Here is a 15,477-nt window from a genome sequence, read left to right as displayed (position 1 = left end):
TATTAATTAAATTTATTTTCTAATTCAAACTAATTTATTTAATTAAATAGCATTAACAATATGAAAAATGATAGTTCTACTCTTATAAAATAAAACAGTTTTAATGCCTAAAAATTTAAACATATTCACAGTGAATTTCTATGATATAATTGGTACAATACTGCTAATTGCTTGTAAAATTTTAATAACTTCTCCAAGAAATTTTAAATGTTATTCTCAAATGACCTGTGAATTCCATTTTTTTTTTCTTTTGCCAAAAGGAGCGACCACACTGAAAAAGCAAACCTAATAAGTTGTAAACAGCTTTTTAGAGCTTAAGTTCAAAATTTAAATAGTTAAAACATCTACTTTGCAGTTGGAATGCATCATTAATAAAAAATCAGAATTTAAAATACATTAATGTTTAACATTAAAAAGCTACATAGTACTTGTTCAAGAAATGTACTAGAATTTAAATACACAAGACATTTAAAGCGCTAAAAGCTATGTGACATATATTTCAGACGAATACACAGAACATTTAATGTGTGCGTTCACATATAGAGGACTAGGAAAAATCCTAGAAGTAAAAGAAGCAGGTATTTAATGCACAAACATGAATAAGGGTTGGCAGATAACTTATTTTGCAATAAAGAGTTTAACTAATTTGTGATTCTATTATAAGTAGAATTTACACAACTTTCATGTTGTATAGTTGTTACACAGTAGAAACTATCTCAAAGGAATAAAAGTTGATATAATTATTTTGAGAGCATTACACACCATTTATATGAGATCTGAAACTAGTCCCATTGAAACAAAACCTGAAAAAAGTATATTCAAATTTGTAACACTCCAGAAACTCCTGTTTATGATATACAAGATAAATAACACAATGGAAAAAGCAGATTATCAATGCACCTATAATTCAGGGTTTAACGACTAAGTTATCTTAGTTCCACAACATATATTTGAAAGCAAGCTCATAGTATTATAGATAAAGAGGGAGAAACATATTTCTTCTGACATTATACACTTGTTTCAGGTCTCATATAAATTAAGTAATTACATTGTTTTAGCTTAATATTCAATTTTTATAAGCAATAAATAAAGAGAAATAAGTTCAAAAAATGAATTGGGAAATACGAAAAGCCTAAAAATAATAAAAGTTGGACATTGTATTTGTATAGGAAAGGTCCATTAATTTCAAAAATTCTTTAGTTGCCATTTGTTATGGAGACTGTCATCGTTTAAAACAGCCCTCGAAGGTTACAAGTCAGACATTTATAGTTCAAGTATCACTTTTTAATAAATAAGTAATATCACATCAAAATGTTCAGATCGTGTTGAAACACCTTATTCATAAAAGGGGGGCAACTGGCTTTTTTTTACTACATAATGTATTTAATTCAAAACAACTAGTTCAAGAAAACATGACGTTTAAATAACAAACTAAAAGTACCATTGAAATACTAAATACTTATCCTGGCTCATAAGAGTTTTTAAGCTTGCTGAAGCTACAGTATTACCACAGAAGCCATAGCATCGAATTAAAAAATTCATAACATCAAGACTTTTTAATTTTAAATATGTAGTCTATTATTAACTTAATCAGTTAAAAAAATTAAATTAAAAAAAAAAAAAACTTCAACTATTTTGGTATAAATTTGTTCATTAGCAATAATACAAAATGAAAGCACAAATGTTTAGCAAGTTTGTTTCATAACAAGCAATCACAAGAAATTAATTGGCATGTTAATATAATTAAGAAGATAAAGTTAAAACAAACAACTGATAATTTTAGCAGAAACAAATGCAATTCATTACTTAAATGTTAAAATTTAATATTTGACTAGATTTTAATACCATTGAATATACATTAATCAGAGCATTTGATCTATAATAAACAATCTGTAAAGCTTAATTCAACAGAAATTCAGGTACTATAAGTTATGACTTTTAACACGTTGAACGATCCATAAAATTGCACATTAGATAGTTCTTTTTCAAAATACAGTCTTAAAAAAACTTTAACAATGATAAATATTAGCTTCAAACTTGTCCATTATCAGTACTTGATGTTTGCTAACAATCTTTCTAATTTTATGTAATCCATAAATACTGCTGAAATATCCTTAAAAATCATTTTAGACATTTGAGTCTTGTTATACAACATAAAAAATATATATATAGTATATATATATGTACTAAAGCAAATTGTGTGTAACATTAATATGAGTAGACAATACAGCAGCAATTGTATTCAATAATCATTATAAATGGCTCTTATAGAAAGGATGACTTCATTTACCAAGTAAAACTTTCACAACAAACTTTTAAAATATAACTAGAAATCATAGTTATCAAACAACCGACAGAATATTGCTTTACTTTAAGTATGTATACAAATGGGATCATTAGAAAAAAATTATTCTCTTCCATTAATAACAATGCAACAGTTAAAATGGGCATATACAATAAGGATATTCATACCACAAAAAAAACTTGCATTACTAGTTATGAGTCAAGGGGTTATGGAGGTTAAGACTGACAAATTGGAGACTAACAGTGTGATGGTGGCAATGAAGGCAGCACCGTGGGCTTTACATTCCAGGTAAGCTAGGTTGACTTCAAACTGCCAAATGGGACAAAAGACAGTTCTTCACTATAACAGATCAATGTCATAACTACTGCGCTATTGCAGCTAACATTCGCCATCTTTTCACTATTGGAAAAATTTTCCAAGACAGTTTATCTTATGTTTTACTCCTAAGATATTAATAAAGTATTATTGTAAAACAAGATGTTTAATACCTGGATTTGAGCTTAAGTTTTCGGAAAATATGATGCAGAATTGCGTTTATCAAAATTATTTTTTTTTAACTTTATGCAAATGCACTCTTACTTTTACTGTTGCTAAGCTAATGGAAGAAGAAATAAAATTTTAAAGTTAACTGTGTGAGCACCTTGAGTTAAAAGTCTAGTCTATACATTAATACATTTCTTGAAAAGTCTTCTTTCTATTAAACTTATCTTTGTGGATTGAAAAAAATAAAAGAACACTACTATCACATAACATGAGATCCTTTAAAGAGACCCGAACATTTCATTACAGAACACACTTTAGTGACTAAACACACGGACGTTTTTTTTTCCTCTTCTTTTTTTCTCCTTTAGAATTTGAAAATACCTTCACATAATTCTTTTACTGGGAAAGATTAGTTTAGTCATCATCAAGCAGTCTTGAGCCTTTTGCGGTGACCGTCAGTGGATTCTGTGGTATCTGAGCTTGCTTCGGAATCTGAGTCTGCTTCATATGAGGACAATGATGCTTTAGTACTATTAATAATGGGCACTTCTAAGATATTGACATTAGAATAATTACCAGTTGCTTTGGCCTTCTCCAACATTCGTACTTTAAAATACAAAAGAAAAAAACATTATTACTACAGTAATAAATTCTAAGATTAAAAACTTCAGGACTAGTAGAAATAAATTATCAAAAATGACACACGTTGAAAAATGAAAACATTGCTAAATGATGCATAATAAAATGAATCTACAAGCAACAAAATTTTCAAAATGCACTTTTGAAGAAAAAAATAAGCTACAGATAAAGATAGAAATTTTTTTCTTCTCTTTCTAGATTCTATTGTTCTCGTTATTGTTAAATATTTGATTAATTAAATTTATTAGCTTATTATTTAAATAAAATACCCTAGTCATTAGGGATCAATCAAGAATGACATGAAAGTCAAATTAAAGACCCTTCATCAGTTAAATACAAATCTCCCAAAAAGGGCTTTTACAATAATACAATTTTCAAAAAATTCAATTTCAATTCTTTAACATGACACAATATTGGGTACTTATATATTAACGTCACCGCAGCTACATATTTGGCGGTTTTTAAGTGTCGCCAATCTACATCTAAAACTTTTGCGACAAATCATAAAATAAAACATTTTATTTAAAATCAAAACACTTTATTTAAAATCAAAGTAGTCAATTGGATTTCGGTGGAAAATGGGCCAATATAGAGTTTAACTTAGATTCAAAACAGTCTCGATTTTCTTTCACCTGATGCTGTCGCGATATGAACTCTGATAAATAAGATTCCAAATGATGCCTCGCTGTCCCCCTATGTCTCTTGTTCCTCCATTTAGCTTTGCCCCAAATTTTCTCAACTGTTTGTGTATGAACTCCTGTATCAGGACCAATAAAATTGTATTGTAGGAATCCTTTTATTCTCTTTGTTTGGTAACCTTTCCAACTATCAGAATAAATTGTGCTACCATCTGCTACGTTTTCAATAATTTTATCAAGAAGGGTAGTGCCAGTTCTATTAGGACAACAAACGAATCTTTTGTTTCTCTACATATACCACCAAACACCAATTGTTCGTGCAATACTCGACCACATTTATTTTTACGTTTAGTAAACAAACTTTCATCAATTTCCCCAATGCAATCTGGTCCACCTACCTTCTTGTTCAGTTTATTCTCCATGACACATAATTCTCGCGTGCAATTGGCCCAATCTATAGCAGTTTTATCCGATAAATCAATTTGCTTTTCAAAAAATTTAATCGACGTCAACTCCTCGCACCAGCAGTATATGAATCTCAAAGCTGAACAAAATAGAATTCTGTTTCCCTCAAACCAGTTGTCTTTTCTAAGTCCCACTGACTGATCACACTGTCTTAAATTACATTTCCATAACATACGTTTACCAAAATAAAGTTTCATGTCATTGGAATTGGTACCTTTTCGTTTTTGTGGAAAAATATTTCGCTCCTGAAAAAATAAAATTGCATCTTGCTCTGTTTTTGGCAAATCCCAAAGACGCATTTTCATAGCACTAAAAAATTGCGTCAAAAATCAGCAAACAACAAGGAACCCAAAAGATAACTGCGTACGAACAACAGGATTGCTCTTAATTGGCGGATTAGCGCAACTTCTGCTGCGGTGGCGTTAGTATGTAAGTACCCAATATTGTTACGGCATGCTAATTTTTGAAACTTGCTTCTAATTTAAAATTTAACACAAATTAAAAGAAAGAAAATAGCATGGATATTAGAAGCATAGATTTTCAAAAATATTGTAGCATAACTAATCCTTGCCCGGATTCAACAAATAAATAACAAAAGTTAAAATCTAGTTATCATATTAGCCATTCTACTAACATTTATTTACAATACAAAACGTCAAACAAGATACTTTTTTTAAGATTAATGTTATGCAGTGTTTTTCAGTAGAAAGGTAATTTATTGATACTGTTTAATAAGAAAACTGTACCATTTAAATTAAATTAAAAGGTACAATAAAAATAATTTCATATTTTTTTTTTTTTTTTTAGTTACACTTTTTATATTTAATTTTGTTTGGGTCACAATTTTTGAGTGTACCCCAAACAATGTTACTCAATATCAACAAAACTCAGCAATGGAATTTACTATTAATAATCATGAATATTTACTTTGATCTTCCAGGTTTTTATTTTGCCTTTTTAAATCATCAATATCATTTTGGTGGGATATATTTTTTCTTCGCATATTTTGTATATAATCAGCAGCTTTCTTTAAAATTTGTGCTCTTGAAGCCTGAAAAAAAATATAGGTCAAATGAGTAAAAGAAGCATCTAATAAAAATACAAACTCTGGAATGTTATAAACTTGGCTTGTGTTGAATAAAGGAAAGTGGATTTTGTAAAGAAATTTAAACAAGGGTAAAATATAAAGAAAATTAATACAAAACACAATTACGTTCAGTATCCGAAAATGATGCTACTGATCATGTAAAGATTGTCAAAATTTCCAAAAACTAAGTAATATTTTACATTAATATTTTACTCTTAAATTACATTTTTCCTATGCGGAAGACCTCCAGCAAAACTCTGTGCAAGCCACTTAGTAGAATTGGAATTCAGTTTGCTTAAAAGATTTGAAGCTATAATGAATTTTATATATTAGAAATTTAAAAACTACTTCCAACTCCTTTAAATTTAATCTAAACATTTTCCTGGTTTTGAAATATTCAAAAAATTTATAAATTTGTTTTGTAGCTAATTATATGTATTAATTATTAAAGTTTGTCATTCAATATGAAAAACTTTTAACAGTTTTGCTACTTTAATAATATTTATAAAATAATGATACCATGTACTTTTTATAAATTTCTACACAAATTAATATATTATTTAATGATGCATTCTTTTTATATAAACTATTTCATAACAAATTTATAAAATCTACATCAAAAGAATGAGAATCTGAAGAATTGACAACCAAGAATTTCTAGCTGTATGACGCAAAATTTATACAGTAAAATCTCAGTTAATGACTGCCTTTAACAACGGCAACCCCCGAATAATGACCATATGTTTATGATACCAAACGTCTTCCATAGAACTAGCACAAAGGAAAACTTCAAAACAAATATTTTTGAACAAAGGCTAACATAAATTTTGCATTATCAATGTGTATCTCTTGTCTACAATAATTTTAACTGATAATTACTAAGACTATTTTTGTACATAAATCATCACATCATAGTTGTTAGCAATTTCAAAACATTCATACAATAATCAATCATAGATCTGACAGTTCAGCTGCATTTTCCAAGGTGGTCAGCAAGAATCACAGGAGTCTTTGTCTATTAAAATTTTTAAGAATTCATACAGAAATCTTTGAACAGTTTAATTCCGTAATTATGGATAAGGTGCATCTTTCATGTGTGGACTGCGGAATCTTGTTCTTACATACACTATGGGCAGTATTTCTTGATGCATCAGTTAGATTTTAATTTAAGCAGTTCATAAAAATTGCCAACACTTGCAAGAAAGAAATAATGTGGACATGCGGCGACTAGTTGTTGAGAGATTTCACTTTTTCTTCTTCAAGTTCTAGACATTGGAAGAGTAGATGTCTGAATAAGAACTTTAGTAAATGAATAATCAAAATATGAGCGATTATCGCAAGCGAAAATTCTTCACTTTATTGTATAAAATAACAGTTATAGAAGATAGCAAAAAAAGAATAATCACACAAAAACTGAAACTTATAAACTGAGTAGAGTGGAATGCATAATATTTCTATATTATAGCTAATAATAGGAATTATCGGATAATATGTGAACAAAGTATATATAAATATATATACACACATCTAAGAACAAGTAACTAAACACTGGACAAGTGATACGATGTTAGCTATCTCCAAAATTTTAATTGTAAATTTTTTTTTTTTAAAAGAATATAAGGCATATTTTTTTATCATAAAATCTTAGTGAACTAATAAATGTGTTAGATTTCAATATTTCAAAACATACATTTATTAATAATATCATTTATATAAACTAATACACTATATTAAATCATTGTATACCATAACACTAATTGTAACTTGCAACTGCACACAAATGCCGAAAAAAATCCCGAATAACCAGAACGCTCAAGCAAGCAGACTTTTGGAGGTATAATAATTAACTTTATAATATAATTACAATAATTAACTTTATATATATTTTTTAAAAAAAAGAGCAATTGGAACTTTAAAAACTCTACTGAGAGTACTTAAAATACTGATAAATTTTATTTTGCCATTCAATTATTAAAATTAAATTTGAAAAAAAATATATTTCACCTTGCATGTGTACTTAATTGATTAAATTTTTCTTCAAAATTCCAAAAATTGGGTAAATTTATTCATCAGAACATAAATATTAAAAGCAATCTAGTATCAATTATTTAATATTTGCTAATACTATTGTCATTAATATTTGCTTATCATTTAATATTTCTTTGTTATATTAAAAACAATCTAGTATCAATTATTTAATATTTCCTTATACTATTGCCATTAATATTTCCTTATAATTTAATATTTCTTCGTGAAATTAAAATTAGCAATCGAATTCAACTGTTCCTTAATTAAACAGTTTTAAAGTAAGGGTTCATTACCATAGAAATGAAAACGCAATAAATCATTTTTATATTCCATTTAATATTTTAGTACAGAAATAATTTTAGTCAATAATCTCTTAATTTATTATATAAAAATTCTATGACTTGAGTACAGTATTGTTAATTGAAATCTATTATTTTTAAAATCAAATGATTCTATAATCGTGAAACTATGAAACTTCATACTACAAGATATATTACCGCATTTGCTAAAAAATGCTAAAGGGAACAAATAACTCTTGAATTCACTACCATAAAAAATTTGATAATAAAAAAATTTATCATTCTTTTTAATAGAACGATTGAATTCTCTAAAAAAAAGCACGTAACCTGGGGGGAGTATCCATATTATTAGTTGATGGTCCCTACTAAATTGAAACTATTGAATTTTGTGATTTCTACTACCATTTTTAGTTAATATAAAAAGATTTTGGATCTAAAGCTTTGAATTTTCAATTTTCAAAATTTTTTTTTTAAAAAAAAGACATAAATGGTATTAAAATGAGACATTCTGAACACACACAAAATTAGGAATAACAGGACAATAAGGTAAAAATCAGGACAAATTTTTTTTTCTAATCAGGAAAATCAGAACTATCGATAGAAGAAATAAAAACTGATCATAGGAAAAAATATAATGTATCCAACCATCGATTATTTTATATATTTAGTCAAAAAACATACTTATTTAAACATGATTTCATTATTTTATGAGCTAAAATAATAGCTACAAGTACAATACAAAATTAGGTAATAAAAAAATAAAAAACAACCGACAAAAATATCTGAATATAAATTGACTTATTATAATTTTGTTCAATAACAAACTACAATAAGAGTCCATTATATTCACAAATAATATTATCATTGTAGAGGGTTTGTATACGCAAATACACATATTTGGTGCTAAAATGTGAAGGTCCCTCCAAGTACAATATTCTCTCCCACACACTAAACTTCACTAAAATTCAAGCTATCTAGCAACTAAAATATAAATTTTTACAAGATGCAAAGAAAAAATTAAAGTGCAATAGCTGTTAACCTCAATATTAAATTCAATAGTGAGCTGTCATGATGAGATATAGGCAGTAACAAAAGGTGCATTATTTCGAAGTGTGTAGCTTAATTTCCAAATACTAGTATTCCATATACTAGTTATATCGAGCCTTCATTATATTATATAGGAGTCATAATGCTTTGTAAGAAATATATATATATATAAATAAATAAATAAAAATGCAGGAATATCAGGAAGAGAAGTTTTGGTTTTTTATTTTCCAGTTTCTTATTTTTGGCTATTGGCACAAAATAACCTAATTCACTATAATTGTACATATTAAATAGTCTCTGTAATGTAATTTATATTAAAATGAATTTATAAATTAAATTCATTTTATTAACCTTTTTTTTCTCACAAAAATCTAATAGAGACAAGTGAACTAATGAAAATGCACAGTTTGGACACATGTGCAAACAGTAATCCTTCATTCAGTGGTCCAAAGATCAGTAACTAAACTTTTCTTAATTTTTATCCCTGCCTTTAATTTAAAAATCCTTTCTTCATTTTTGATAATTTTTAAGGTTAATGATGAATAAAGTTGTATAATGATTAACCAGTAAACCTGACTTACAAGTTCAGAAAAAATTCAATTAAAATTGTAGTTTTCAGCTAAATAATTAAAATAATCTGAAAACAGCCCTATCTAATAACGGTACTTTTCCATTTCGCCGTACAAGCAATTTCGGCTATTTTATTTACTTTAAAAATAAAAAAAACGGGTAAATATAGTTGCACTCTGCATTTAGGACTTCATCACCTTTGCCGACAAAATAGAAAAAGTACCCAAATAACATTAGCAGATTAAATTAATACGAATTCAACAAATATTTTTTTTAATAAAAAAAAACAATTGAGAAAAGTGATGAATACTTATTATAATTAAATAAAGACTTTGAATTAATTTATAATAAATTTGGATTGTTAATAGTTCATGTCGTCTGAAAAAAAAATTTATATATATTTTTATACATATAATATTTTATATGCATAAAAATATTTTTTAATTGTTTTTTTTCCATACATATTATACATAAAATATAAATTTTTATACACATATTTTTTAATGAACTCTGTTTTAGCATTCTTTGTTGTACTCTGTGTTCTTGCTTTTTATTGCTTTCTGCTGTTAACTGTTCATAATCTGCCATTAGAAATAAAAAACATACACTAATATATTTAACATATTTTCATATTACTTAAAATTAATTATAATGATAGAAATAAATAGTGCATAAATAAAAAGTTGTTACAATTTTGACATGCGGCAGAATTTTTTTTTTTTTTTTTTGAAAGAGTTTTCTTAACAGAAAAAATATGGTGATTTTTTAAAATTTCATTTCGTAAAAAATATTAAAAAAGTAAACTAGAAAAAACATGATTTTAATCAAGATTGGATAAACAAAACCAAAAAATGTTGAGTACTAGTAAGTTAGCTAATTAATTTGCATCAATATATTTTAAATTTGGATTTTTAATTAATCATAATGAGCAAAAAAATAACAAATTCAAAATATTAAGTTTAGGTATTTTTTTCTTCTTCTTTAATGTAAATAAACCATATTTCTATTTTAAAAACTATTTTTTCCTAGTTAAAAAATTTCAATTTATCAGATAGATTTTGAATTTTAAGATACAACTACTTAAGAATAAAACGCAAAATTATATGTATATAATTTCAATTATAAAAATATCCAAATTGAAGTTAGAATTTTTTTAGTGTTATCCCAACACTTAGAAACCAGTTTAATTTTAAACACGAGAGAATATTTCCGTAACGAGATTTGCCAAACACGGTGTATAACATATATTATATTATAACAGCAAACTATTAACAAAGATGTTCAAAAAAATTCCTATTTTAGAATGCCCGCGTACCTGGGCAGAATCCAGAGCATTGCGACATTGAAATATCAGGTCAAGGTTTAGAATCAAATTACTTGGAAGTTATTATTAAGCTACTGAAATTTTAAATTTAGATTGCGCGAAAAATCTACGATCTTACTTAACGTAGCTAGAAAAACAATTAATAATTCCAAACTATTTTACCCGCACTTTGTCGTTTTGGAATGATGGTAAAGCTTCTCTCAAACTGCTGAAACTATCTTTAATATGATCACGGCGTTTTCTTTCCAGTGCATTGTGATGAGCTCTTTTGTCAACCTACCAATAAATAAAAAAAAAATGAATGAAAACAATAAAATCATATTATATCTATCAAAATGTAAACAAACCATTTTCTTTAGTGCATTTAAGGAAAAAAAATTAGGTTAAAGTAAAAAAGAATCAAACTACAATATAAACTAAAAGCTGTTAAGTCAACATAAAAATAAAATAATAAATTTTTAAATCTGAAGATATTTAAATTTATAAAAATTGAACGATTGTCGTTATATCTTAAAACTGCCTTAATTTTATGAATCACGTACATCAAACTCGTAATCCTCAGCTTTTTCATCTTCGCTCATGATTGTATTTAATTTTAAATGCGATCTGAGTGTCTATAAATTTTTTACAAACTGTAATTTTGAAAGTAACAATTCCATATCAATATAGCCAATACACAGGATGTGAATAATGGCGTCTACCACAACAAGAGCCACGCGGTCACGTATGTCCCCACGTGCGTCATGCGTCATGGTATATTGTCATCGTACTCTTCTTCTTCTTCCGTCAAACCAAGTCACGTAAATAGACTAATTTTACGAAAATCACCTCAAATTCAATTGATAATTTATAATTTCATTAGAAAAATACAAATTTCATTAAAAGGCGCCCCTGACAAGAAAATAAGGAAAAGATTGGGAACTTTTAAAGGAGATAAATATGGGAAAATGCACAAGAGTGCATTTTACAAATTAAAACTGAAACTTCAGTTTTTCCCGTTTAAAAAGTGTTGATTTATAATATAGAATTGAACATATATTTTAAAAACTGAAAACATTTTTTCTGGCAGACCACTAGCTTCAACTTCTCGAATTTATTCAGTTTCAAGGCATCTTTGATTTCTAGTTTCGTTTTCTCAATCATCTTATTCTTTCAAAAAATATTTAAGGTTATTTTTATTTAGTTTCCATTCTAATAACATACTACTCAAATTAAATTGCTAAATGTGCTGTTTTTTTTTTGTAGCATAATTTGATTTGCTCAGTGTATGAATGTTTTTTCTAATTGCAATTAAAATTTGGAGTATAAATATAAGAAAATCATTTTAATAAACTTTTTTTTAATACTATATTACTTATATGCAGATAAACAAATTAAAATTCCATTTTTACAAATCATATATTCTCATTACAGAGAGTGCTACTCAAATCAATATGCAATTTTTTTCGCAGAATAATTTGATTTGTGCGTAAAACGTAATTATTATTATTATTATTTTTTTAAATTTTAGTTTAAATTTGGAGTATATACAAAAAAAATCATTTTACGAAAGTTTTTAATACTGTGTTACTTTTATGTAGATAAACAAATTAAAATTCTATTTTACAAATTTTTCAGATATTCGAAAATAATTATGCAAATTAGAGAAAAACCGGGTATATATTCGTAAATTTTAATGTTAAAAAAAAATAAATAGATAAAAAGGAGACTGTTAAGAAAATTACTAAGAGAGAAACATCATTCATAAACTTATTTGTAATTATACAACTCATCACAATAAATTATAATAGTATTATATTTAAGATAAATCTAAAGTTCTCTCTTGCTTCTTTTTCATCTGGAGCCCTGTCTCTGTAAGCAAACCAGATGCGAATTTTTCTTTGAAAGTTCTGTGAACACGATCAAGTCAGCTTCATCTCAGTTTTGATACCTTTTCCTCAATGCTTTAATTTAAGCATTTTTCTTTTCCAAAACATTTTCATTTCACTGTAAAGACTCGGTTCCCCATAGATCTTTAAAATTAAGCGTCACTGGCAACGGTCAGTTAGCGGATGGGTGACCACTTTGATCAGCCTGCGAAGAGACCGAGGGTGCGCAGTATCGGTCCTCGTAAAACTGTAGGTAACAATCCGATCTACGGAGGATCAGAAATGAGATGGCATGTCCTCGGATGTGTTTCCTAGATCGTCGCCAATAGCCCTTTGTGCAACTCTAATGCGTCGCAAATAAAGCCCTACTACCACTCAAGTCCTGGAAGTTCAAAAAAAAATCTTCAGCATTTGTGTTGAAAGATTTCTAATTTTTGTTGTTTTTAAACTTCGCTCTGGTTTCATGTTTCAGCATTATATAGTATCACTGCTTAGATAATAGCTTTGTAAACTGCTATTTTTGTATTTATTTCATTTGGTCCCTTTCAAAATTTATGTTGCCAATTAAAACTTATTCTTGCTTTAATTATTCTTTGTTTTATATTTTCGCAATTACCTCCTTTCTTTTTAAAATCAGGTACAAGGCCCAGAGGATTCAATATCACATATATCTAGATCAACGCTTCCCAAAAGGTGTTCCGCCAGTGTTCCCCAAAAGACGGACAGAGGTTCCGAGAGATGTGATATTTTTAACCAGTAATAACAATATTTATATCCAATCAAAAATTTATTTGATATTTAGGTTATTTATATGAACTTCTTTAGTTTAAATACGAATGAAAAAAAAGTAGTAGAATTTAATATATATATTTCAATAACAATATGCTGAATAAATTATGAAAAGGATGTGCACTTACAAAAATTTCATATGTATTTTTCATCAAGCCTTTAAATTCTAAATAAAATAACTAAATTCAAGAATAAAGAATTATGTTTTTCTGATAACTATTGTCATAATTTTTAAAGGCTCTTTTTTAAAATCATTATTTATCTTATTTTATTAATTTTAACCACATACATACACCAAGAAAATAATTCTTAATATTAAATATTTCATTCAACACATGAAACATTTTCAAAATAATTCGAAGCCTTTTTTTTTCTCTTGGTAAGTATCTTCCCAACTACACAATCAAAAAAAATAATAATAATTTAGTTTCCATTTACCGTATAATTTAACGGACCAGCTAAAAGGTAAAGTTCCGCAAATTAATATTCTTAGTGTATCACTGTAGCTTAATGGAGTGCTCTTCGAGTGTTTCCAATTACACACGTTGGATATTTAAATTAACAACCCAGCCTTTTTTTTTTCACAATCAAATTTCTTCAAACGAATTGTTAATAATATCATAAGAGAACGCTCCATTTTCTAAGTTAAATCATGATTATTAATGGGTTCCGACCAGGGCCGGATTAACCTATAGGCACACTAGGCACGTGCCTACGAAATTCAGGGGCCTACGAAAAACTTGGGGGAAAAAAAATTTATTGACAAAAATAATTTAACTTTAAAAACAACAAGTGTATTTTGCACAAAATTATGAAGATACAAATAAAAATATAATATTTTTCGGTAATAAATTATTTTGCAGAATCTTATGATCTAATATATTACTTTTTTGCGATTCTTGGATTCAACGAAATCTTGTATTATGCTGTCGAATTCCAAACTACGCAAAATGTCGTATTCAATAGACATAAGTGCGAGCGATGCCAAACGATCTTGATTCATTGTTGAACGCAAATAATTTTTTATTAATTTTAATCTGGAGAAGGATCTTTCTCCTTCTGCATTTGATCCAAGAATCGACAAACATATTCTTAATGCAATGCGAACGTTAGGAAAAGTATTCACAAGTTTATCTTTAAGTTGAGCCTTCAACATTTATTGTAAAGATTTATGTTCATACAAATTTGAAAATAGTAAAAATTCATTTACAAATTTTTCCTCTAAATCGGATGAGTAAATTTTTACCAAATTTTGCGCTTTTACTTTAATCTCAGATTCTGACAAATTTTTGTGAACAAGAAAACCGAAATTATCGTACAAATCACTGTAAGCTTTACGCCTTTTAGTCATTTCTGAAATTAATACATCTAAAATGGCGTAAATATTTCTTGTAATTAATCTCACTATCAATTTCACTGTTTTCTTTGCTGGTTTGTTGTAGTATTGTTGACGTGAAGTGTTTACATAGTTATCGATCGAACTAATGATAATGGTATTATCGATATCAACTGCAATATCGGCAGTATGTCGGTATTGCAGATAAAGTTCGATAAACAAATTTGTGAATTAAAATCCATATTAATAAAAATGTTTAAAAAAAATATGCAAGAAAATTTTAGCATATCATTGAAAAGAGGGGTGAAGTGGGGGAAGAAGGGGAGGGCCCAAAAACGGCTATGCTTAGGGCCTACGAAAGGTACTATACAGTGGTGGCCAAAAGTGTGGACACTTTTTGAAAGTTTCATGTTTTTCAACTTTGTGTGCTTGTAGAATATATTAATTTTCACTTAAATATAAACGTTTATATATCAAATTGAAGGTAATTTAATGTAGAATTTGATAATAAATACAGTATTACAATATCTGTATTACAAAAAAAGTTATGCAATTAATAGTAAGATCTATCTTAGATTTGTATTTTTTTAAAGTGATAC

The 15,477-nt window shown here is 27.3% G+C and overlaps 1 protein-coding gene across 2 annotated transcripts; it reads right to left on the bottom strand.

Moving 5' to 3' along the window:
• Positions 1-288: 288 nt before the first annotated feature.
• LOC107439766 (protein max) lies at positions 289-11,642 on the bottom strand. Of its 2 annotated transcripts, none has more exons than XM_016052466.5 (4): positions 11,428-11,642; positions 11,048-11,161; positions 5,458-5,581; positions 289-3,394 (listed from the first exon to the last, which is right to left on the bottom strand). In XM_016052466.5, the coding sequence occupies exons 1-4, from the start codon at positions 11,464-11,466 to the stop codon at positions 3,213-3,215; spliced, it is 459 nt and encodes a 152-aa protein (XP_015907952.3). In that variant the 5' UTR covers positions 11,467-11,642; the 3' UTR covers positions 289-3,212. The 2 variants fall into 2 exon arrangements, with proteins under 2 accessions (XP_015907952.3, XP_015907960.3); XM_016052474.5 differs by having other exon boundaries at positions 2,885-3,394; positions 11,054-11,161; positions 11,428-11,620.
• Between the last annotated feature and the right edge of the window lie 3,835 nt (positions 11,643-15,477).

This window comes from Parasteatoda tepidariorum, chromosome 5 (assembly GCF_982258835.1).
Source record: "Parasteatoda tepidariorum strain Cologne lab strain chromosome 5, Ptep-v5.0, whole genome shotgun sequence".
Lineage (NCBI taxonomy): Eukaryota > Metazoa > Arthropoda > Arachnida > Araneae > Theridiidae > Parasteatoda > Parasteatoda tepidariorum.
This window is presented reverse-complemented; position numbering and strand designations above follow the sequence as displayed.